Here is a 21784-nt window from a genome sequence, read left to right on the forward strand (position 1 = left end):
ATCTCATTACTGCACAGCATCTGCTGAGGGTGGCTATACACACACACACACACACACACACGCACACACATCTTGGCACCAGACACAAACTGCTGACACACCTTCTACCATAATAAATCACAAAAGAAGGCTACTTCTTTAAAACTTTCAGCTTTATTACAGAAAATCTTCATTATTTTTGATATTTCAAAGAGGTACATTCAGCTCGGAGGTTCGGAGTGGTGAAGCTGGAGACTCAAAAGGCCGGAGGCGGCAAGGAATCCCTGCCTGAGGTGCCTGAAAGTGTCCACCTCCACAGACAGACAGACGCCCACTGAGCCTCTTACTCTCTCGCTTTTCTTTTTTTCTTATTTCATTTTTTTTCTTTAAAAAAGTGCCTGGAAAAAAGTTGCATTAAAAATACAATCCATTCATTTTTAACAGGCAAAATATTAGATTCAAACATATTTAAGCTCTGAAAATAGCATTTCTGAAGTTATTTAAAGGTTTCTCATTTGTGAAAGCAGGCAGCCCCATCCAATGTGACCTTTTACTTCCTGTATTTTCAGTGACGGCTTAAGATTTTCCATTCTAAATCTCTTGTTATAGTGAGTAACAATCTAAAGATGTAAACAAGAAAAACACACAAAGACTGTTACAAGAGCTGGGACACAAATCATAATCAATTTTACATAAGTGCTACAGTCCTGGTTAAAGGTTTACATACACACTTCATCTGCAAGAGCGTTAATAACTTTGGGCTTTGAAGGGCAAATTTTTAATCAATATTGCCAGAAGTATCTACAGAGCCCCACTAATATCTGGATAAATGTGTTTTAGCTGTTTTTACAGCCTTCTGGTGTTTTTTGAATTGGATGTGAACGTTTATCAAATCAGAACTGGACGAGCTCATTTAAATTGGTTGATTTTCTGGTACAGACAGCACATTTCAAGCATTTTGAATATGATTAAATATTCCAGAATCCTGTTTAGTCATTTCCAAAACCAGTTTTGATGTTTGTTGTTTGGGATTGTTCTGCAAGAGTGTTCAGTTCGAACAAAGCTGAAAGCTGTCGATTTGGGGAGAAACATTTAGCCGCGTTCTCCTTCCTTCATGATTCCAACCAGTAATACTGGCAGTGGAACAATCCCACAGCATGATGCTGCCACCACCAGGCTTGACAATTGATTTCTCAGGTTTAAAAGCTTCTTAGCCATTGGTAGTATAATTCTATTATTATTTTATCCCTTTTTTTGTTTTTTAGCATAGTCTCTGCTGCTATTCCTCATTTCCTTGCACTCTCCTCTTATTTCAATTACTGATTTATTTTTAGCCATATAAATAGAAAAAAAAATGCATGTTGCACTCTTAACAGGGTAAAGGAAACTAATGAGTAAACATATAAATACATGTGCAACAATATGCATAAACATAAAGTAAAAGTAACATAAAAGTAACAGATTCGTCTTGTTAATGTTATGTTATGTGATGTGTAACATGATCAGCAAAACATTTGTCTTGAATTGACCCCAAACGCATCAAAACTAGTCCTGGAAGGTTAACTACAAACATCCTGAATGAGCCTCACCTCAGACCCATCGAAAACCTAAGAACTAACCTTAAAGGACATGTGATGGGAACCCAATGGATTTTAATGAAATGCACGTGGCTGAATATCCAAGTGGCTAAATTATATTCTCTTTGATGAATACAAAGAGAATATCATTTAGGTGGGACTTGATAGAATACACACAGTAGTGAGGATGTTTGAATACATTTTAAGTTGTATGAAAAAGTTAAATTTGCGCACCAAATTTTTGTTTCTTGAAAATGACCATACATGCGTTAGCATCCCTCCATTCTGGATGAAAAACAAGTCACATAAATTCACTTTATAAACAGCTGTGGGCATTTATATTGAAGCATTTCTTTTGATGAAAATTATGATTTTTATCGGTGATTTATCTTAAATGAAAAACTAAAGAAAACTGATGACATGATGTTTTTTGTCATTTTCTCCACTGTTTGTTCCAAGAGAGAATCTATGAATATAAAGAAATTAATTAAAAAAAATATATTAAATGTGCATTCTAGAGTTATAAATGAAACTTTTTAAGTAAGTGGTGTTTTATTTTAATCATAATGCTTATGGATATCACAGTAGTGCCATAAAATATCCATATATATTCAATATAATTCAAAATACTCGATATAACTCCCACCACCATCTATAAAGCTTCAAATTAACATCACATTAAGTGAGCGTATGTAGACCTTTGGCCAGGACTGCACTTCACATAGGAAAATAAACAGAAGCGGATATTGATTTGGGGATCGTATTGGGAAGGGGCTGCCTGGTCTTTAGACACAACACAGCCTGCTGAATGGGACTGACGTTGTCTCGAGTTAGAGCCGGACAACAACACATGAGCTCCACTGGTACAAAGCTTAACATTCTCTGAATAATAAAAAGATACATGTAATAAAAATATAACCTCAGTGAGTAAAATTACACTTAATAATAATAAATATGGCAAGTAGATTTAATATGATAACGAGAGAAAGTAAAAGATATTAGAAAAAGAGTATCAAAGTGTCTGAAATCATGTTATGTTTGGATGGAATGTGTAAAGAACTACAGATTAAAAGTTAAAGGAGGAAATGTGAGCAGTTCACGCTCTCAGCACCTCACAGTGACTTTAAGCTGTGCCGAGTCTGCTCAAACACTTTCAAACCTAAACTCATCTGAGGAGACAAAATATAAACACCAATGATTATAAATATCTTATTGTTGTGTACAGATGATTATTGGCTGTGTGACGTTTTCTTATCTAACAGATACCGTATGCATGTGGTTTGATTATAGCTAACATGACCAGATTCATAACAAAGACACCAGTTTCCCTAATAGTGCAGAAAATGTCAAACTGACCTGAATCAACAAAGTTCAAGTACACCTGCGCTTCTTTACACGCAGGCATTGGTGGCTATTCTCATCCAACACATGTACGCACTTCTGTACAACGCAACCACACGATATGCACACAGGCCTGTCACCATAAAGGCCCAACCTGATTGCACTACGTTCATCATTTTGGCTTTGAGCAGATGTTAACATGCATGTCTAAGCTATGCACATTACAGCACATATATTAATTTTCTTATCTCCTACTGGAACCCATTAACTTATCTTTGAGGCTGGAAGATTTCAGCTCACGCACCAAGTAACGTTTCATAGCCGGAGCGTGCTTTGAGTCTTAAATCTATTGCTCAATCTCACACAGACACACTTTTTGGGCTGAGTAATAATATTTGACCTTTCTTATAAATTATCATTTGAAACAGATATCCTCTTTATCCACAAAAATCAAAGAAATAAGCTAAAACTACACTAACAGTCTGTGTGCTGCTTTCAGCTGCACTGATATCACATTTAGTAATGTTTTACCTGGAATGATTTGGATTGGAAGGTGTGAATATTTAATTAAATATTAAAATAATTAAAGAAAAGGAAAAAATATTGCAAAAATACAAGTGCAGCGATTAAGTTTAAATAAAAAGATTTGAAAACACAGTGACTAAATATCAGAGAAGTGTTTTTTTGTTTTTTTTTCCTTAGCCTTCATGCAGATGTACCATTCTTGGAGTGGATATTACAACTGCTTAATGGTTCAAAGTAGTTGTACTTAGCTACTGGCAAGGCAGCGTTTATTTGTAAGCAAATATCAAAAAAGTAAAAGGAAGAAAACTCATGCCCATCATTGGAGTTATTTTTATAAAATATAGAAGAGCACTGCTCTGCAGGCATGCGCTGGGCAACGTGACTGGGCAAAAACAAGGAAAAAAAAAAAAGGAACAGAAGTTAAAAGACTTCAAAAACGATTTCAACTTCTCCCAAGTCTTTAAATTTCTATGATTTTTTTCATCCTCTTCATCTTGATCTCTTGTTTCATCTTTTAATATTTCTCCACCCTTTGAAGTTGCTTTCACTATGAAAGAAAATCAAAACGAGGAGGATTTCAGTGCCGTGTCCAGGCTGCCTCTTACTCGCGCTCCTTCAGGTGCTTGTAGGAAAGTGGTGTGACAGCAGCGATCTGGAAACAACACAAGACAGCAGACTTTTACTTTGTGCTTTCAATCAGGAGCTGGAGGCGACAGGAGAGAATTGAACCATGTAACGAGGCTTAAAACACCACAGAATCAGCAGTGAGTGGCTACAAAACAATGACGAAGAAAGCTACAGTGATTACAGCATCGCCACCACCGACAGCTGACACGCATTAGTAAAGAAAATCATCCCATTTTCCCCTCATGTCAGCTGATCTATTGAAGCCCAGCAGGCAGATCACGACACAGAGTTAGTGCTGCCGTTGAGGTTTACCTGGAAGCTTGTAGGAGGCCACCCTCTGCCAGCTACAGGGAGAATAAAAACCAGGTTAAAAGTCAAACATTCTTACAGGAAGCTGTGTGCTACTGCTAGGCAGCCAGGGACACTGGTGAACAGTGGGACCAGTCTCCTTAGCATTATGTTCAGGGGACAGACAGGTATCTAAATGTACAATTGCCCTGTTAGGTTAATTACTGAATTTTTTTTTAGCATTTTGTCTTTTTAACAACTACAATCTTCTATGTAAATTATTGTGATTTTATGTAATGGACCAAATCAGATTAGCTGCCAAACTGTAATGAGGTTGAAAAATTACACATCGTTTTGGACATTAGATATAACTGAAAAACATTTCACAATATAAGGGTTTCACATCATCGGTCGATATCAATAATTATTTATTTTTTTATTTTTATTTATATATCTCTAACACTGTCAAACAGGTGACACAATCTATTCAATGTTTTATCCACTTTCCTCTCTAGCTGTCGCACTCATTTTCTCCCTTCACTCCACGCTGTTGTTTTAAAATTTTTACACAGTTATGAAGCACGGAGGCGAAACCTTGAACTGCTGCTGCGCAGCTTACTCAACCAGTTGTTGCTAGGTAACCAAAGAGAGAGAGTGAGTTGATGCCACCAACCTTGTCCAGTTGGCTGTGAAGTTTAGAAGCTAAAGTCTTTCCTCTGCCTACATCCCCCAGAATGCTTTGTTGTTCTGGGTCGGAACTCAGTGAAATTATTGAACATTATATCAAATGTATTATCTACTAATATTGATTACGTGTCTATCACATCTACCTAAGTTTGGGATGTCGTCTCATAACATGAGCATCTCTCAAGATACTCCAGCTTTATTCCTGCCCTGCCTGGTGTTCACCAATGTCCTCTAACAAACCTCTGAAGACTTCACAGAACAGCTGAATCCTAACAATTATTGATTGGCTGAAGTAGATTTCACTTAGAGGTGCCAGAGTAAAGAGGAGCAAATATATTTGCGTAATACAAGTTTCAGATTTTTATTGGTATAATTTTAAAAAGAGTTTCCTTCCAGTGTGTAATCATGTTTATCTTTGTGTTACTTACAATCTTTAAATACTTGAAAGTTTGTGAGTGTAAAAAGACAAGATGTAAAAAACTTCAGCTGATATAAATCCTTTAGCAGGGCTAAATAAAAACACATCGAGGGACGAAGGAGTTTTCAGAAGTTTTATCCATGTTTGTTTCTTTGCAATTTGGATGTCTGCAGCCCATAATTCAGCAACGTTTAGTTTGAATCAGAGTAACTTCATGCACCAAACCCAAGGACAACAAGCACAAATGCATGCATTATTTACCAAAATAAGCAGACGGTGAATAACAGAGATGACCTAACCTAAAGAATCAAAAGGCAACATTGCAAATGGTACAAGAATGCTGGAAAGCAGAGCAGTACAGTGACCAGCCCTGTGGTTTGACACCATGAGATAGGAAGGAAAAAGAAGGACACCTCAGACTCCAACTCAGGAAAACAACTGACTGGAAGAAAGTAAATAAAAACGGAGACATCAGAAGCACACGCAAATGGAAATTTAAGCTTTGCATCAAAAGGAAGGCTGAAAGGAGCATGTGTTTGTGCAAAAATGTGTATTATTTAACCGTATCATACAAACGTTTTGGTCCAGAATGACAGAAATGTAATAAGTGCCTCTCTTCAGCCAGCCTAATCCAGCTTACACAACACAGACAAGAAGAAAAACACTTGTTCATTATTAAATATGATTTATAGGCCATTGGGGTTTCGATTACCTTATTAGAACTTAGCATTAAAAATAAGATGGGCAGCTAGAAGGGTTTAAAGTCAAGCGTGAGTCCCTGATTAAGTTGAATGACCTAAAAGTGGGCTGGTACCTGTTTAAATGACAGTATTGGATTCATCTGAAAAGGTTCTGGTGAGCAGGGGCCTGGCTGAAGACTGGGGAGACTGGGGGTCCCCCGCACTCGACTTTTTCTAGAAGGGTGAGGCAGAACACACTGTTGACTTCACTACGCCGCCAAGCACAAACATGCTTCTATTTCTCCAGATTCTCCTTCCTCCAGCACACTTACACACATAAACACACACACAAACATATACATTCACAAGAGACTAAAAGTAGACAAATGGGCAGTAAAAGTTAGTCCATGTGTCTTTCTAGACAACTCTTGGAAAAACAAACCTTCTTTTAAACATTTTTTATAGCGTACTTTTTCATATACTTGGATATTTCTCAAAACAAAATTTATGAGACTGAACACAGAAAAAGCTGTGGGCTGTGGGTTGAGGATCCAGGATGAGGTTGTGGACTCGTGCCTCATGCAGTTGCGTTTGGGTGCTTTGAGGTGCTGCAGTCACCCGACTGGACATGCAGAGGCAGCAGGCATTGGAGCAGCAAGGCAGCTGGGAGGAGACACTGAATAATAAAACTGGACAGACAAGGATGAAAGACTGACTGCACGCTCAGCACAGACTCCCTGTCCTACTCCACACTGCAGGAAGAGCTGGCAGCACACCACTCCTCCCAATTTAATAAATTATCACTAGATTAAGCCATTTGAGTCAATGTTTAAAACAGAGGCTTCCAAGCATTGACTCCATAATTAAACTGTCCAACAGAGTGGGATCAGGATCAAAATCTATAGGGCGCCAGCTTGAATAAATTTATGTAAGGAAGGAGACAGTGGGAGAGGGAGGACACAGTGAGAGGAAAACAAGCAAGTGTCCACGCAAACAGAAAATCCTCAGAACGAGAAAAAAGTTTAACAGAGAAAACAGGAGACCTCAGTCGCTCCATGAGAAGCTGTGAGTGCTAGCTGTCTGAGACAGCATGAAGATAGTAGAAGTCCCCGAGGACGGAAGGCGATGCTTCATCTTTAGGGAGGAAAGTACAGAGAGGAAGAGAAGGAAAAATAGGAAGGTGACGGGTAAGAATGTGTGACAGCACAGAGAAGTCAGATTGGAAAGTAAAAAAAGTCAAGGTACATAGGAGAACCAAGTACTTGAAACGTAGACTGGAAGGAAATCAGTTAATCATAAATGTAACAGAACTACAAATCAAGCAAATCTGACATTTTCAATGATGGTTTACAAGAGTAAAAATGATAAAATACCCCAAAGACTCGAGCAAATGTAGCCTGTTATTCCAGTGCAAACATAAGGCTGACGGGATGGAAACCGGAACCATTTGTGGTCAGTTCCATCAATTAGTATGAGTGACTCTCCTCTGCATTTTGAAGGTCACAAAACTTTTGATAATGCTTTACCTCCTACAGAATTTCCAACAAATTCAAAATTACACAATTTTCCAGACTCAAATGTAGAAAGTACCAAATTTTTCAACAACTGTCAATAATTTCACAGAACACCACTTTGGAAAAAAACACAAAAAAAAACATCAACCCATTAATTAAGTTGATGGGTACATTCTGCACATATTCCAAAGATAAATTATGCAATCTAAAATTATATTAATTTAAAAAGATCAACGTCTAGAAATTCAAACGTTTTTTATCTTGATTTTGTTATATTGAAAAATCCAGAAATAGAAAACTATCAGATATTTCAAGTCTGAAGTCTGATCTTAATACATGTGCAAAAAGTATAAAAAATTTGAGCCTACTGAATTTATGTATAAACACAACACCAAATGTTGAAGTAGATTAATTAAATGTGTGCAGCAGGTGGTTATAAAACATCAGTAGACGTCAGCTACCAAAATATTTCATCAGCAGAGGAATAGCTCTCTTGGTTTTCTATCTTAAATTTTAAAACTGCAGGTAAGTTCTGTATTATGTTACGCATGCACTTTAGAGATAGCTAGTCATGACAGCTACCTGTGAAACTTAGCATTAGCTGTAAATGTAAACCATAAATCTAGTCAATTATTCTTTAAAAGGTACTCCAAACGACTCAACTTGAAAATGTACCAACATAGCCCTGAGGAAACAAATTAATTTGCTAAAGTGAGCGTTGAAAGTGCACAGAAAATAAAGATCTGTGTGTGTACATGCAGTTCAGCGTTACCTGTCGAGCGTGGGGTCCACGGGGCTTGCGGAGCACCACAAGCAGGATCTCTGGCAGTAGACTGAGGAGGATGAGCAAGATGATGACGAGCCACGCCGACACAGAGCTCAGCATGTTGGCGAACACAAAGTACAAACGCTGGTGCTTCAGGAAAGGCCTGCCGGAGAAAACACACTTCAGGTCACATTATCTGTTTCTGAACGCTGACAAAAGGTCGGCTGCAACAAACATTTGTGTGAATTTTCTGACCATATGATTCCTCCCCAGAAGAAGCTGAAAAACACATAAAAAGCCAGGGAGCCCCATATTACAAAGTGGTTGATCCATGTCCAGTGCCGTGTGTCCAGAGCCAGCTGTAAAAAACAAGAGAAGATAATTAAAATCTTCACAGAATAAACATGTTTACATCACAAAATCCTAATTTTACTGGACTTTTAGTCTCCTGTTTGTGCTAAAGCTTAGAACAGGGAGCACATTTACCTTTAGCGTTACAGTGAAGACGAGGACAGTGAACACAATCGTTCCATATGACCAGTTTCCAAAAACCTGGATACAAAAAAGGCAAACAGGATGTGATGAGGAGACGGAGACTAATCAATCATTTTGTCTCATTTCTGTTTAGAAGCTGAGTGAAATCAAACCTGGCCGTTGTCCTGCAGAGCTGGGTTACTGAACAAAAACCGAACACCAAAGAAGAAGACTAATCCGTGGAAGATTCCAAGCGCAGTCCAATAAAGGAATAGCTTCCACCGTAACATTGCATTCTTAGCAATGTCTCTGAAATGAATTAAACGGCAGAAAAAAAAAATCAGAAAGCAACTTTATAGAAATTTACAACAGTGCTGTTTAGAGTTAATTAAGCAGCTATTAAATACTTTTAAATATATCTTTCTAATTAATTTTTATTAAAAGTGCTATAAAAGTGGAGCTGAGGGGCCAAAACCAAACTTTTATTTTACAGAGGCTAAACTTAAAGTTCTAGCCAAAGGATTACAAGCATTCATCTGCAGGAATATCAAATTTTAATGTTGAATTAGATTTTTTTTTTCAGTATGAAATTAATAGATACATAACAAAATGAACTGGGTGGACAAGTTTGAATCTTCGGCGTATTTTCTCAAATCCACTGTCAAAATTATACATAAAGGCTGATGCACACCTACATCTTCTTAAATGTCCTATGGCAACAATATAACTTCTGCAGCCATCATCATAGTTCTGGTTAGATATTTAACTACTCTTACTGGGAGAACTGGTAGAGTTAATTTAAATTGGTTGGTTTCCTGCCATTGAAAACACTTTTAAATGTGTACCAAACTTCATTAATTTTCACTTCATGGTTACGAGAAAGACATTCATTTATCCAATGATAAATGCACTAAGACTTTTGTCTATATTCTGCATTTATTCAGTCGTTAATAAACCCAGTAATTAGGGATACTTATGTCTGTATAATGGATTTGGGAAAATTGTTAAAGGTTGATTGTTTAATTTGACAGTCTATTCACAAAATATATTAATAACTGATAGTTCAAAACCCCAAATCAATCTGAAAATAACAAATTGATTTTCTAACAAGACATGCACTTTTCAAAAGGTGCAATACCACCAAGTTACCTGTAGAGGGTGGAGTGTTCCAAAAGAACCTCAATGCAAATGTGCTGCTCCAAAAGGCTGTAAGCCAGGATGGGCATAGAGGTGAAGCAGATGTTGTACATCGTCAGATAGGCTGCATCGTACAGGGGCTGGGGAGGACGGAGCAGGAGGAAGGGTTGGAGGGGTAGGATGGAGGAAGGAGGAGAAGGGGTGGGGTGACTGGGGATTAATATAAAGGAGTAGAAAAAACTCAAAATCACCTATATGTCTTAAAAGGAAGCCATCTGAGGAAGCCTAAATATTACTTTCAGGAACTTAGATCAAAAGAAAGAATAGCAGAGGCATGAAAAAGTGTTTGAAGCTTTACAGACTTTTTCATTTTTGCATTTTCAGCACTTTGAGTCAGAAATATCTCAGTAAATATATGTGATTATGTTGTTTGGAAGGGAAAAAAAATCTAAACCAACGTTTCCAACTCCATGAAAATAGAATTTGAGAAAAGAAAAAAAATCAACCACACACCAATAGTAAAGCATAGTGGTGGCAGTGTGATGGTCTTGGTGTGATTTACTTCTGCAGGGCCATCAACATCCATCATGTTGCCTTAAGATCAAGCACACTTGGGTTTTGGTCTAAATGATCCAAAACACACCAACAAGACATGGTCGAAAATCCTCCAATATTAGTTTGTACAGTTTTTTTTCCTTCTCAATCAAAAATGATTTAAAAACTGCAGCTTTAGATTTCTGTTTTTTTCTCTTATATTAAAATCTGGTTATCAGAGTGACAAAAAGAAATAAAAACAGAATAAATCTGTAAGAGTGCAAATATTTTTTCACACCACTGCAGGTTCCCTGTGGTGTTTCCATAACAAAATTCTTGTTAAACCTTCATAATAGTCTGATTGCACAAACACATCACCAGGGTTGTGATGACTGGATTATTATAATTATTTCAACAGAGGTCAAAGGTCACAGGGCCAGTGGGGGTGGGGTAATTTAAGGGAAACGGGCTCAGTCACCTTTAATGATAGCAAAATTTTCAAACCTCATTGTCGCCAAGAAAAAACTCACTTGCTGGGAATAGCCACAGAAGAACTGGTACAAAAACTGAGGTAAGATGAAGCAAAGATTCTGTGGAAGAAAAAAATAATGAGAAAAAGATGTTCAAAGTTATGAGTACTTTAATTTTAACTCAAAAGTTTGTTTTGTTACTTCTAGAAAATGTCTCGCAAACAGTAACTGATCAATAGAAGTTTTGAATATGAATGCAGCAAGGCATTAGAACATTAAAAAGGCAAAATCAGTTTTGGTTACCTTGTAAAAGAAGTACTGCACTAGGTGTGCAATGCGAACGTAGTAAAGATGTCCATGAGCCAACAAAAGTTTCTTGAGGTGCTTGAGTTTGGGGATGGCGTAATCACTGTTCTTTACTGCCTGCCGACCCTCTTTACCCTTAATACCTGGAACACCAGGGCCAAACAAAAACGAAAATATACAGAGGGTCAACATAACCTGCACCAAATGATAGCAGTTCCCCACATTTACACTGATTTCTTACCAATGCCAACATGAGCTTCCAAGATCATGCTGACATCGTTTGCTCCATCACCAATGGAAAGAGTAATTGGGTTGCCTTTGGAGTTCTTCACCAGTTTAACAATCTAAAGATGGGAGTAAAACAGAGAGCTGCATGTTGCCAAGCGTTTGCTGTAAAAGTGATAAATCCAGTTCACTAAAATAACCGGATCTGACCTGGGCTTTCTGCAGAGGGGCCATGCGGCAGCAGAGAACAGACGTGCAGTTCTGACAGATCTGCAGAAACAGGTTCTTGTATCTTCTGGAGTTTGGTTCAGAGGAGGAGCTGAGAACCATCGACAAAGAAGCTCCATCGATGATGAAACCGTAATCCTGTCCGGCTACAGACCAACTCCTGCAGCAATCAGCAGGAAAATAAGGAATGAGTTACAACTTCTGATACAAAAACCTTTTAATAGCATTACACAAGCCAACTTCTTCACATTTTGTTGCTCCACAAACATAATATTCATAGGGTTGCTATTTTTTTTCCTGTTCAGGGTTGATGAGAAGATGTATCAAAGTGAGAACATATGGCAAAATTAAAAAAATGATTTTCACACGCACTTTCCACCCAATCTGAGCTTGAGCTGTTCTGCAAATAAAAATGGGACAAATTGCTAGTCTCTAGATGTCTTAAAACATGCAGAGCTGTAACTGTATTAGTGACTCAGGGTATAATCTCACTTTTGAGATGTTTATTTGTAGAACATTTAAGAACTACAAATCATTTTCCTTCCGCTTTGCAGATTTGTGTTGGTCTATCGCTCAAAATCTCCATAAAACACATTAAATTTTGTGGTTGTAATGAGAGAAAATGTGAAAACGTTTAAGGTCGTTCAGTGTTTCTTGCAAGGCACTGAATAGAGGTTTTATTATTTTGTAATTTCAAATACCAACCTGGTAATTCCTAATTTCACAGGTGGGGCATCTTGAACAGCCTTCTTATGGTACTCAAGTAACAGATCATGCAGCCTCTCCTCCCGACTCCTCCCTCCATCTTCAAGAGTGCGCAGCGTCAGCTCCAGCAGTTCCGTGTTTTTCTTAAACAGTCCACAAGCGTAGCAGGTGGACTTGGCCGTCTCCATCTTGTCCCCTGTCAGAACCCAAATCTTCATGCCTGCTCCCTGCAGAGCCTCCATGGTCTGTGCCGCCTCATCCTGAAGCCTTTTGGGTAGAAAGAGACGCATTAGAGGAGAATGAGCACACTTTGCCAAGTAAAACACAAAAAAGGAAGAAAATGTATGTTAATTGTGCCCAACAAATTGAGCTAAATTGATTAATCACAACATTTTGGAAGTTTTGTTTTATTAATAATGAAAATATTTAACATATAAGACCAACAATTTGTTTTAGCATTTTGAAATCTTAAGATTGTGAAGCAGTACATAACCACATGGTGGCAGTGTAAGATGATAAAGAGTTAGGGGCACAAGCTAAAGAAAATTTAACAGAAGGATCTCCTAACTGTAAGACAAAAGAAAGGCACTTAGGAAAGCTTTAGATTTTAAATGAGGTCATTTGTAACTTATAAAACCTTTTAAAGTAAAATACGATCTTTAGCATTTTAAAACACTACTTCATCAGAGTTTGACTACAGTATGTGGAGTTAGCACCCACTGATCTTCCACAGCTGTAGCTCCTATTAAAATCATATCAGTCTCCACTCGGTTGTAAACAGCCATCAGCTTCTCCTCTCTGTCCTGGAGAGTCAGTCTAGCTTCTCTCAAGTCTGCGTCTGCCCTGGCGTACTCCTGTGCGCTGAGATGTTTGTAGGCTACACACAATGTGCGATAGCCCTCCTGGACAGAGAAAAAATGTTACCACAGAAAACCTTGAGACTGTTTGGTGAAGAAGCTACAACAGTTTGTTTTTCACTCACGGTTGCGTTGCGTTCCACATGCATGCGTATCCTCTCCACCTCCTCCTGTCTGACTTGAGGGAAAATAGAAGAATCTGCACCCTTGCAGAAAAGCAATATGTCACCTGGACACAAACATAAACAATTACAGAAATGGTGAATGTTGAAAATCGACAGAAAATCAAATAAAAATGCAGTAAATTAAAGTCTTCAGCTCACCTGTTTTGGATTTGACCATTACACTCATCCGCCTTCTCACAGGGTCAAAGTTTAACACATGAAGTAGTTCATACCTTCAAGTAACACAAGATTAAAATTAAGTTAAAAAAAAATACACACGCATCAATTATGACAATCCAAATGTTGTTACTGACTTACGTTTCAACATCTTTATTTCTGTTAAGAATTTTCATGTTTTTACTTTCCAGGCCCAGAAACGTGAAGCCGTACCTGCAGATGGAGACAGATGACTGAACATGTGACATTTCTTAGTCATGCATTTGTGTGATTTGTGCTTTACTTTGGGCTAAATTTGATGATCAAGTCCTAAAACTACTGAACATTCAAGAGTTTCTCAATGCAGACATATTATTGTTCTAGTGAATCGTGTGTGAGACTGCTGACTTGACAGCAAATAGTCACAAAACCTCATTATTTAAGAAGCTGACTGTTCAGATTCAGCATTAAAGCATATTAATGCAAAATTAGGGGGAAGGAAAACATGTTGTAACAGCAACAAATCCAACTCTGAAAGGATTATGAAATGAAGCCTGGACAAGAATGATCCTTTGTTTTTCTTTGATCAGCTTGACTTTGTGTTTCATTAGCTGTCAACCATAATCATCTATCATTACTTGAAATAAACACTTGAGATCTTTATGCAATTTACTGAGATGCAACATTACATGGAATTTGTTATTTTTTCTTCAAAAATTATTTACTAGTATTCAAGCAATATCAACTCAAATTGATTATTTCACAACATCTGTCATCTTTTTTTACCTCATGGCTCCCTTAACCAGAGCAATCTCATCGGGCGAGGAAGCTATGAAGCCCATTTCCTTCTGTGGCGGGTCCAGAAACTCGTGATCGAGCCCTAAGCCATCGACCTGGTCAATCTGGTCTATCTGATCTATCTGGTCAATCTGGTCTTGCCTCTGCTTTGTAGACTCCTTCACCTGGACGGTGTGGCACAGACAGAGGGCACGAAGGAAAAGCTCCTCCCTCTCCTAACAACAAAACAAAAAGACAGCTCATTAAAGGAAACTAAAATCAAACAAGTTAGCTCATTTCAACATGGATGAATTTACTTTTTATCAAAATAAGTTCTACAAAAATTAACAGGTGCTTCTTTCCAGAGCAAACATTTTTCCCACTTTATGTTAACTGCATATGTCGACATGTCACAGGCCACACACGGGTGACCTATGAAGGGTCTTTCTGACCAATGAGCTATGTAATGGCCATATGCTAATGCCTGCACGACTTCTTGTACCAGATGGTGGGGCAACACAACACTCACCCTGCCAGCTTTCTGCTGGATTTTGTTTACAGGTCCATCTGTGACGCAAAACCCGTCCAACTCTGAGCTCCCGTCCCCATGCTTGTACTGGAAGCCGTCGATGCAGCACTCTATGAACTCCATGTTGTTCTGAGTGAGGGTGCCGGTCTTGTCTGTGAAGATGTACTCCACCTGCAGTAAACATCATGGGGAAAGCACAAAATGTAAAACAATAAAAAAAGAATATTAGAAAAAATAATTACACAGCATGTGTCAAATTGGTAAGGTGCAAATTCTTGTATTTATTTTAAATGCTAAGTGTAGCTGGTACAAAAAAAGCACTTTTTGTGATGATCAGATGTATAAAAAGAAAATTAATTGCCTGTGTTGCAAATCTACTGCTATGCATCTTTTATTTTTATTTATTTATTTTTTTTACTGTAGCAGGAGTCACTCATAATCCAAGATTTTTTTCAAGTATGCTAATTTTCTGGAACAAAAGTTGAGAAAAACCAAATGTTTTTATTTCTACAATTTATACTAACGTTTCAATATTCTTATGGGGAAGCAATAAATCCCATATGTCTAAGAACTTGATATGCTGCACAATACAGTTTATTAATTCAGAGGAGAAATTGCTTATTTGTTGACAAGCTACTCCATCCAAAGTATTAAATATTAGTAATTACAAATATAACCACAAGTTAGATAAACTTGGTAAAAATTAAAAAGAATTAAACATAATGAGACTGAAGCTGTGTAGTGCATAGATTAAGCCAGTACAACACTTGCTCTACCTATTGCTGCACACTGCCAGTCTGCTGGCTGAAAGAGGAAACTTGCATTTATTTATTTTTTGCATACATAAATTTAAACCCGGTTATAATGTGTAAAGAAGTGAAGCATAATCCATCTCTCCTGTTGCAGTAACATTGTTGTAATATCATATTTGGGAAGCTCCTAGCTGCAGGCTCCACCAGAGGAGCCTGGTGGAGCCTGCAGCTCCACCAGGCTCCAACCAGCATCAACACCAACCAGCATCAACATCAGCTGATGCTGGAGCATCAGCTGATGTTGGAGCTGATGCTCCAACATCAGCTTGTTTTACTCCTTGTGTTACTTTATTAAAAGCAGAGTAGCCAAAAGTAAAATTCTTTGCACAACACGGCTAGTAATAAATGTCTACCACATGTTTATTCTTTCTTTTTACTTAGAAATGTATGTTTGGATAACAATCTTAGAAACAACGTAAAAAAGAAAAACAGTCAATCAAAAGTGTTATTTGAATGTGTCTTGCGGCCTGACCTGTCCCAACTCCTCATTGAGGTCTGATGTGTTGACCAGCGCCCCCTCTTGGATTTCAGGGTCGAAGAAATCTTTGTCCCATGTAATGAAAAAGGACCCCAAGAACTTTTGCATCTCAACCGTGACGTACATGGACACCGGAATGATGAAGTTGAAGAGCACCATGAAGGACAAGAAGTCTGTGAACATTTTTAGGTACTGTTGGAAAAAAAAAAGAAAAAGAAAAAAGTTAAAATGACACACAGGTTTTCAAAAACGTTAAAACTAACAACTTTTCTGCAGTTGAAACTTTCACATGTTAGATTTGACAATACATAATAAAAGATGGTGCATTTAATTGTGATATAAAATGTAAACAAACATGTTGTCAGAACTAGTGGCGAGTCGTAGTTTTAATCCAGAATGTGTTTATATGTTTCTGTTTTGAAAAATATTAATCATAAGTGTTTAATTCTTTACTAATCAGCAAAAATTTTACTTTAATTGCAGGACTTTTTTATATATGTATTGCAAATGTGAATAACCACCATGTCCCACCACTATTTTTATATGCAACTACAATATTTTATATTTTGCAAACAAAAATTCACAAACTATAATGTTTCATTATTTTATTATTAGGAAACAGAAACAAGATATAAAAAACTAAATTCTGCCCCATTTTCAAGACAATGGCACCATGTTGGGTAACTTGTCTTATGCAACTGACTTTATAAACTATAGGTCAATACCAATGACAAAAAATAAAATCAGCACCATTCAGTACCCTGGTACAATGTCAGAGAAAGTACAGTAACGGATTTTTTTTATGAAGTTGACTTTGTGAAATTTTGATTGAACTGTGCACTGTGTTGAGAACATTTTGTTTTTCAGCTGAAATCAGCTCCCCCACACAAAGGTTTATACAGCAAATAAGGAACAAGTTTCACAGTTAACTAAAGAACAAATACAAAGAGAAAGGAGCATGTAGTGACGTAGGTCAGCAGTGGCTAATTCACGCGTTTTCTTTGCGTCACAGTGTGTAAAACATTACAGATGGAGCAGTGGCCTAAAGGCTGGAGCAATCACCAGTAAATATTTAACGTCACAGAGCTCAACAACTATGTATTAGGATTTAATGTTTCAAATTTGCATTTTAGAAGCTGAAGTGAAACCAAAGCACCTGGTCAGCTTTCAGTCTCAAATAGGACATCTGCAGCCTGGGGACTTTTATTCAACCAAGGTTATTAAGAGTGAATAAATAAAAAGTTGAAGACTTTCCAGAAGGTTGCGTTTAGGTGACAATTATCCTAAAAAAATAAAGTTTCAGTTCAACATTTAATTCTTTAGCAAACAACTTGCCTTGTAAAATTACTCAACAGTTTTGCTTTTTTTTTCATTAGTGCCACAAACTATCACATGAAATCCAAGTAAACTTGGATTTCATGTGATAGACACACACATAATTTCCAAACTCTACAAAAATCTGTGTTTACATTCTAGGCAATAATAATTTCCATAAATGCAACCGAGTCATACTGACTATTAAGCAGAGTTGAAAAATAAATGCCACATTTTTTTTTTTTGTTTCACATCATTTTTTTCTCTTTCAAAAGCTGAAAGCTCATTTCCTTATATGATAGTGTACAAAACAAAACTTTGAAAACATCACAGTATGTTACACTGTTATAAAGTAACTGTAGTTATTGACAGGGCAGATCTACACAAATCCATTGTTAAATTAGAGCTTAAAACATAAACTGCTGTCTAAATCAGTTTTGGTTGACGTTTTGTTGTAGGGACAGCAATGCACCAGTTTTAAAATCGTGTACAGACATTTTATCAATGTTTTTCAAAAACAAGTTAACGGCACCTGATTAGTTTCCTTCTCCTTCTGCGTTTTCTCGTTGTACCACGTCTCATCGTGTTTGCTCTGCCACACATACTTCAGTGTGGTGCACACAAGCGCTTTGCTCACCAGGATAAAAAGGTAAACCAGAAGGAAGGCGTTGATAGACCTGAAATAACAGTATTAGTTACAACAAGCAGTAGACCAGACGTGTTTAATCTCGTCTGCGGTTCTCGCTACAGACATACTTCTCCACAGCGGACCGTTTTTGCGATTTTCCCTGGTAGTTGAGAGCCATTTTTGTCTCCATTCCAGTGTAAACTGCGACACCTTGAGAGAAAAAAACAGAAAAAACATTAAAAAAAAGGATCAGCTTTCAGCATAAAAGCCCACTGAGTGACGCTGCTTTCATTTGACTCACCACATATCTTCTGAGTGTTCTTCAAATTTGCTCCTTTCAGCAGCAGGTTTTCTGGGCCTAAAGATCTGCACAATCACATCAGTGGATTAAACACTTGTGTTGCGATTCAGGAGCTGTGCAATCCACAAAGTCCTCCATTCTGTAAATGGGAACCTGGCAGGGCATCTGGCATCTGTTCTAAAATACGCAGTGACAGCGGGGCTGCAGTCCAGGTTTACACCCGTCCCAGTGCTCTTCAGAAGGACACTGGAATTTGTTTGTGGCTATTACAAAGTAGTCAATGAGAAATGCCAGTGGGAGTGCTTTGGAAGCAGGCTGGCTAAACCCCTGCCAGCCTGTTTTAATGTTAATGCTTGTTTGCAATGAAGGATCAATAGAGAAGTGATTTGTTAGAGATGCAAAGGGAAACAAATGGGTGCTTAAGGAACCATGTTTTGATTTTGCTCCCGTTTAAAGTGGATTGAGATTGCTGTGCATGAGAGCTCTCACCTCACATCAGGCTCCTGACTGTTTCTGTAAATGTGCATACGGCCGACAAATCTGGAATAGAATAACATCCACTTAGTATATACAAAGGAAACCAGATATTTAAATACACTGCATAGGAAGACTGATGACCTTCTTCTCTCATGACATTAAATCGAACTAAATCTTTGCCAATTATCATGAGAGAAAATGAGAGAACACTTTCATGTATTTATTAAAATTTGGAAGTTTATGAACAATTTGGGAAAACCCTACTGATGATGTCATGGACTGAGAAGCCACCCAGAGAGCAAGAAGTCATAACTCTAAAGCAATCTAGAAAGGTTAGCATTTGCAAAGGTACTCGCGGACAAAAAACACAATTTGTGTTTGAGCAAAGCAGCATAAAACATGGAGCTTTTTTTACTTTGCTAGTCAATCATGACTGGCAAAGTAAGACCTGCCAGCCATGATTGAGTAAGGTTTCTCAGTATAAAATATGATTTAGTTTCACCAGTTCTGTCAGGAGGAATGGGTCAAAATACAAATAAATTACTGTGAGAAGCTTGTGGAAGGAAATTCTAAATGCTTGACCAAAGTCATAAAGCTTAGAGCAATTGTTTCAAATAAATCTCTAAAAAAGTTTTGTAAAATTTTGTGGTATTTAGTAAATAAAAATAGTGTTGAGCTCAAATTATTGTCAGTGATAAAAAAGTTATATTTCTTTCCATAAAGAGCACAAAAATATCCGATTTCAGCTGTGACTATATCATCTTCATTTTATTGCTAGGAATCAGGCTAGCATTTTCAAAAGACATCATAATCATGTAGTGTAAATCTGCTGAGACCACCTGGTGACTGACTTACTTGTAAAGGTCAGGCTGAGGCTGTTCACACTCGATGGTGGCACTGAGATACTGCAGATCACTCTCTAGGTCTGCCACTGTGTAGTGTGTCTAGAAGATGGGACAAACAAACAGAGTAAGAACTGAAAGCCAGGACTGAGTAAGGTCAAACGGTCTTTTTAGCTTCCTGTTCTCTTTCTCACTCAGCTAGAGAAAGAGTGGGAGTTTAAAAAAGGTATTAAAATGCTGTGACAAATGAATATGGAGGTAATAATGCAACAAATGCATGTGATGACTGACTCTAAGATCTTCTGATGATATAAATAGGGATTAGGACAGTAATTGGAGATGAGTGGCAGTGCATCTCACTTTATGGTTGGACTCTCCATCCAGACTTGCTGTGGTAACAAAACATGTGCCATCATCTCGGCTGGACTGCAGCAGGATTAGATCACAGGGAAAGGTCTCATCTTCTTCTACTTCCACAATATCTCCAACCTGAAGGGTTTACAATAAGTAAAATAGCACAATGAAGTAGAATAACAGACAACATACACAACAATGACTAATGTAAATTAAACAGTAGATTCAATTGGAAATGCAATAGGAATCGTAAATGTTAGGCAGAATCATGGATTTCACAGGGATTTAAACAGTAAATGTCAGTGACTTTGCATTTCCTGTGCTTAATATTCAGAGGCTTGTCAGTGTGAATGTTTGCAGGCAGACACATGCTTCATAGCTGTCGGAAACATCATTACAAAGAATAGCAGAACATCTAAAATATATCATTTCCTGGAAGTTTAATTTTAGCTTAACTTGCATACTGAAAAAAAATTAAAACAGCAGTGTGACAGCTTGAAACTTTGGAATACCTGCATATAAAGCCCAACGTATAAACAACACCAGTTTATCTTGAGTTTCTCAGCCTCCGTATGCTGGAATGATTTTATAGGTTGCTTAACAAACACAGCAAACCCAACTCTTAATATTGACATTAAATCAGCGTGAACAGCAACAGAAGACACATATTGGTATTGATTATCAGCAGCCCTCTAACAACTTCTCACTGCAAAAACATTGTTATTTTTTTTTCCTACTGATCCAAGTTAGGATGTGTGTGCAAAAAGTTACCTTGATTTTAGCACTCATCTTCCGTATCCTCCGGCCATCCTCTAGTACGGACACCCGGTACTCATTCACCTCCCGGTCAGCCTTGTGCCGCAGCCAGTCCTCATATCCCTGTGGCAATGTGTCAAAAAATCTAAATTGGTTTATCTGCTGAGCAAACAAAAAAATGGTAAACTTTCACCGACCCATTAATACCCACGAGACACTAAGAGCTGTGAGATCAATAGAAAGTCATAGAATGCGGAAAAAGTGGGGCATGAACACAATTATGACCTCTGAACATGGCAAAAGAACAATTCCTGTAAGGTGACTGGTTGATGTTAATTGCCCGAAAGAACTACTAAACAGCAGACCATGAAGATATACTAAGCCAGGAACAAAATAATGCACATTCTGCAGTCAAGTAAGAAATAAAATCTGGTTTATTCTTAAAATACAGCAATGAAAGTACAAGAGATGCTGAGGGAAGAAAGAAAGAGTTCAATCCATGCCAACACTGATCTCGAGCCAAAATGTGAGATTACAGGGAAAGGTGATGGGAGGAGAAAGTCTGGTTGATTAACATAGAGGAATAACGCCAGGGAGAGGATGAAGAGAGGCAGCAGAAATCACTTCAGTCACAGTAATAAAGTTGGGCACACCTCCTTGGAATCTCTCATCAAACCCTGGCTGGAAGAGCTCCGCTAATGTGAGTGGTTCCCTCTTATTTTTGCAGGGAAGTCCACCCACTATTGTCCATTTCAAAGTCCCAGCAGTGGAGCAACTAAAAAGCCGATCCTAAAACAATACATCTGACACTGGGATGTTGCAGCAACAGAGAGGAAGAAACGGACACTCCCCCTGATA

At 37.8% G+C, this 21784-nt stretch overlaps 1 protein-coding gene across 6 annotated transcripts in view; it reads right to left on the reverse strand.

Moving 5' to 3' along the window:
- Positions 1–134: 134 nt before the first annotated feature.
- The window catches only part of atp11c (ATPase phospholipid transporting 11C (ATP11C blood group)), a 53458-nt gene continuing 31808 nt past the window's right edge, over positions 135–21784 (reverse strand). For 2 of the 6 annotated variants that reach the window (XM_008420740.3, XM_008420743.3), the window contains exons 5-31: positions 20942–21049; positions 20177–20305; positions 19830–19918; positions 18987–19037; positions 18498–18562; positions 18325–18406; positions 18101–18245; positions 16249–16446; positions 14965–15135; positions 14445–14671; positions 13821–13892; positions 13662–13735; positions 13464–13567; positions 13202–13383; positions 12482–12748; positions 11759–11936; positions 11565–11667; positions 11321–11466; positions 11078–11137; positions 10026–10153; positions 9050–9185; positions 8889–8954; positions 8658–8761; positions 8409–8565; positions 6257–6356; positions 4362–4393; positions 135–4074 (exon numbers count right to left, since the gene is read on the reverse strand). In XM_008420740.3, coding sequence (XP_008418962.1) covers positions 6261–6356; positions 8409–8565; positions 8658–8761; positions 8889–8954; positions 9050–9185; positions 10026–10153; positions 11078–11137; positions 11321–11466; positions 11565–11667; positions 11759–11936; positions 12482–12748; positions 13202–13383; positions 13464–13567; positions 13662–13735; positions 13821–13892; positions 14445–14671; positions 14965–15135; positions 16249–16446; positions 18101–18245; positions 18325–18406; positions 18498–18562; positions 18987–19037; positions 19830–19918; positions 20177–20305; positions 20942–21049 — 3138 coding nt within the window. In that variant the 3' untranslated portion in view covers positions 135–4074; positions 4362–4393; positions 6257–6260. Of the gene's footprint in view, positions 4075–4361; positions 4394–6256; positions 6357–7165; positions 7257–8408; positions 8566–8657; positions 8762–8888; positions 8955–9049; positions 9186–10025; positions 10154–11077; positions 11138–11320; positions 11467–11564; positions 11668–11758; positions 11937–12481; positions 12749–13201; positions 13384–13463; positions 13568–13661; positions 13736–13820; positions 13893–14444; positions 14672–14964; positions 15136–16248; positions 16447–18100; positions 18246–18324; positions 18407–18497; positions 18563–18986; positions 19038–19829; positions 19919–20176; positions 20306–20941; positions 21050–21784 lie in introns of all 6 variants that reach the window. The other 4 variants (XM_081611777.1, XM_008420744.3, XM_008420741.3 and 1 more) reach the window with 4 other exon arrangements.

This window comes from Poecilia reticulata, chromosome 10 (genome assembly GCF_904066995.2).
Source record: "Poecilia reticulata chromosome 10, P_reticulata-male-v2, whole genome shotgun sequence".
In the NCBI taxonomy this organism is placed as follows: Eukaryota; Metazoa; Chordata; class Actinopteri; order Cyprinodontiformes; family Poeciliidae; genus Poecilia; species Poecilia reticulata.